The 3,322-nt window shown below is 47.3% G+C and overlaps 1 protein-coding gene across 1 annotated transcript; it reads right to left on the minus strand.

Moving 5' to 3' along the window:
- Window positions 1-1,982: 1,982 nt before the first annotated feature.
- Window positions 1,983-2,752, minus strand: LOC111412802. The gene is made up of 4 exons (XM_023043701.1): window positions 2,590-2,752; window positions 2,367-2,516; window positions 2,155-2,277; window positions 1,983-2,076 (listed from the first exon to the last, which is right to left on the minus strand). Exons 1-4 carry the CDS (start codon window positions 2,629-2,631, stop codon window positions 2,053-2,055), a joined length of 339 nt encoding a protein of 112 aa, XP_022899469.1. The 5' UTR covers window positions 2,632-2,752; the 3' UTR covers window positions 1,983-2,052.
- Between the last annotated feature and the right edge of the window lie 570 nt (window positions 2,753-3,322).

Here is a 3,322-nt window from a genome sequence, read left to right on the forward strand (position 1 = left end):
AAATAACAAAAAATAATTAAATTTCCAATTTGAATGTTATATTACATTGAACATAAATTTACAATTATTTCATAATTACCAAAATAATTAAATTTACAATTGAAATGTTACATATGTATAACTGAAATTTATGGGTCAGCATTAAATTCGAACAAATCACATGCTAGCTTCTTTCTCCAGTTCTGTATCCACGACTGGTTGATTTCATCAACCTTATGTCCTATACTTAAAAATTCAATGTACTTAATGACAAATATGCCACAGTCGCCGCTGCAATTGAACAAGAATGAATCAGTTTAGTACTGTGTAAATAAAAACTAAATCTGAAAGATGAAAACAACAACGTTCAAACACTTAACTTATGGACTGTCGCGCTGTCGTCGTGTTCCGAACGATCCGCAATCTGTCCTGTACATTTATCCCCGCTCGCCTGGCCATCATAGGAACAATGACAGCCACGGACTCCAGATTTTGCTCCAACTGGCCTTGTGTCAAACATGAATGATCTGGGTCGTACACATATATAGTCGAGTCAGCAAAAACGATCTCCAGTGTAACATAGTGTTTATTGATGCACGCTGGAATGTACATATGTGTACAACCCTCCCATGATTTTCCCCCGACACTCGGTGACAGTCCTATCACCCACTCGAGCATATATTCTGGCACCGTGTACTCGTTACCCATATGTGCGAGCGACTGATACTCTATGGTAACGGCACCCAGGAACTCGGTGTTTAATATAACTCGACCATGGACATCAAATGATTTTGGATGTCTTTGAGCTCGATCTCGCAGCAAGTCCATGACCAGGTCGATGTGCTGTAGCAGGAAACACCGAAAAAGTATGAGTTATTCATTTAATAAACACAAGGTCACATATATATAAAAAACACGAAATGAATAGTTCACTTACATCGTCAGCGAGCCAAGCTCCAGCAGTGATGATATCGTGGAACCACTTGTAAGGGTCCGAGATCGTCCTTTGTCCTATCGTGCGGCTAGCTCTGTAAAAAATAGGGAAATATTAAAAATAAGCGTAGAAGAGTTAGCGTACAGTGCTTTATTAAAATCATACAATACTTACCCGGGGATAATTCTCCTCCACTCTGTCTCGAACGCTTTCCACTTGGCATTGTCCACCTCTCTGAATAAGTTCGGGTACGTCCCATCGATGAACGTCTTCCTCTTGGCCTCAGCCGTGAAGGGGGAAACAACATACTGTGACGGCACTCTCAATCTCTTGCCGACCACCTGCTCCGTCTCATCAACAGCATGTCTCTTACCCTCAATCACGCCGGGCGTCCTCTCGACCTCCGGGGCCACCTTCTCCCCCTCCGTCGCCACCACCTCCGCCCCTCCCGTCGGGGCCTCCCCCTCCGTCTCCACCTCCTCCGCCCCTCCCGTCGGGGCCACCCCCTCCGTAATCCCCTCTCCCATCCCCATCGGGGCCACCCCCTCCATAGACAACCACAAGGACTCCAATGTCTCATCACGCCAAAAATGTGGGTGACCCCCCTCTCCATCACCATCTCTGTCACCCTCTCGATCATGGTCTCCGCCATCCCCTCTGTCCCCCCATCGTCTGCCGGCTAAATCTCCCCTAAGCGCCGCTACTGTATCCTGAAGGTCGACAACGGAAGACTGTAGTATTCCAACATCATGGGATAGATCGTCAACCCTCCCTGTCAACTCTCGTCCCATATCGTCGACCCTCCCTGTCATATAGTCAACCTTTCCTGCCAGATCGTCGACCCTCCCTGTCAACTCTCGTCCCAGATCATCAACCCTCTCCGTCAAATCTCGTCGTAGCGCTCCGACATCCTCCGCTATAAATCCAATCAAACGGGCATACAAATCATCACTGTGCCCGGGAGACACACGGGGGAGGTGTCTGGACGGAGGTGATGCCAATGGCGGGGACGATACTCTCGGTGGAGATGATGCCAATGGTGGCGGCGATGGCCCCGGCGGAGGTGATGCCAATGGCGGGGACGATACTCTCGGCGGAGATGATGCCAATGGTGGCGGCGATGACCCCGGCGGAGGTGATCATCGATCAGCTGGACCGCCCTCCTACATAAATAAAATGAAAAATTATTCAATAAATTTATACGTCGATCATATTCAATAAATTATATTTCATTCACATACCCAATCTCGGTCCAAGCTCGGATCAGGCATCTCCTCGTCTGGGGTGTGCGGAACGCCTAAATCCCGCACAAGACCCCGAGCCTCCTCTTCCATCGATGGCGTCAACTCAGGTATGACTTCAAGCTGACATATTGACATTTCAACTATTTAACGATCATGTAAACAAAATTTTAAACTACATATAATATAAATCACAAATACATAATACTTACCTGAGGATCGTCGAGGAGGGCCGATAACTGCTTCCCGGTGGGACATCCCTCCGCTCGCGATGATCTCCAATGATGCATCCGAGGGCAGCGTGTCTCCCCTCGCTGTGCAAAGCGGGCCCCCAGTACAGGAACTGTCTCATACCCCCAAATCTGTAACACATACACTTATTAAGCATCAATGTAATACACTAAAACTTTAACTTTGATTATATTAAACATTTACCTGCACTGCTAACGGCAATCCGTATGTATCGTATTTACGCATCGACCCCCTGGGCCTCGAGTGTGATCTGGTGAACACATGTACGGTGTCTTCGTAGCATCTTCGGCCCCACGGATAGTTGTTGAACGCATCGATGTCGTCAACAACTTGCAAATGAAAAATGTCGATGACAGTTTTCTTGTGATGACACCTCATCACACTCTCGAGGATGTAGACCAGCCCAAGCTTCAATCTATCTAGCATATGGTCGCACCCCCTGATCGCGGCCATCAAGTCGGGTAGAAGCACCGACCCATGTCCCTGGAAGTACGTCTCGTACAGCCTACTGCTTCTCTCCATGGCTGCATCGTCGCCCGTAATCTTCAGTCCAGTGATCAATGTAAACTCAAACTTCGAGAAACTGACGACCTTGCCCCCGAGGTCGAACTGGAGGGAATCGCCGTCGACTGGACTCAGAAGCCGACATAGAAGTGCATCAATGATCTGTCCTGAATACTGCACCTCTCGCAACTGGTACAGTGGCCACAAGAAGGACTGTCGTAGAATATCTCCGTGCTGATCATCGAGCAGCTCCAATACAACAGTAAAACTCTCAAAGCTAATGTTCCAAGTAGCTTTCCCCGACATCCGTCTCAACTCTGCATCTAAATAATACTCCATCCTGCAAAAATTCAAATGTTATAGCATTGAACAAGAGATAACAAAATAAAGCATACTCTCACAAAATCAAGAG

This window comes from Olea europaea, chromosome 16 (genome assembly GCF_002742605.1).
Source record: "Olea europaea var. sylvestris chromosome 16, O_europaea_v1, whole genome shotgun sequence".
NCBI lineage: Eukaryota > Viridiplantae > Streptophyta > Magnoliopsida > Lamiales > Oleaceae > Olea > Olea europaea.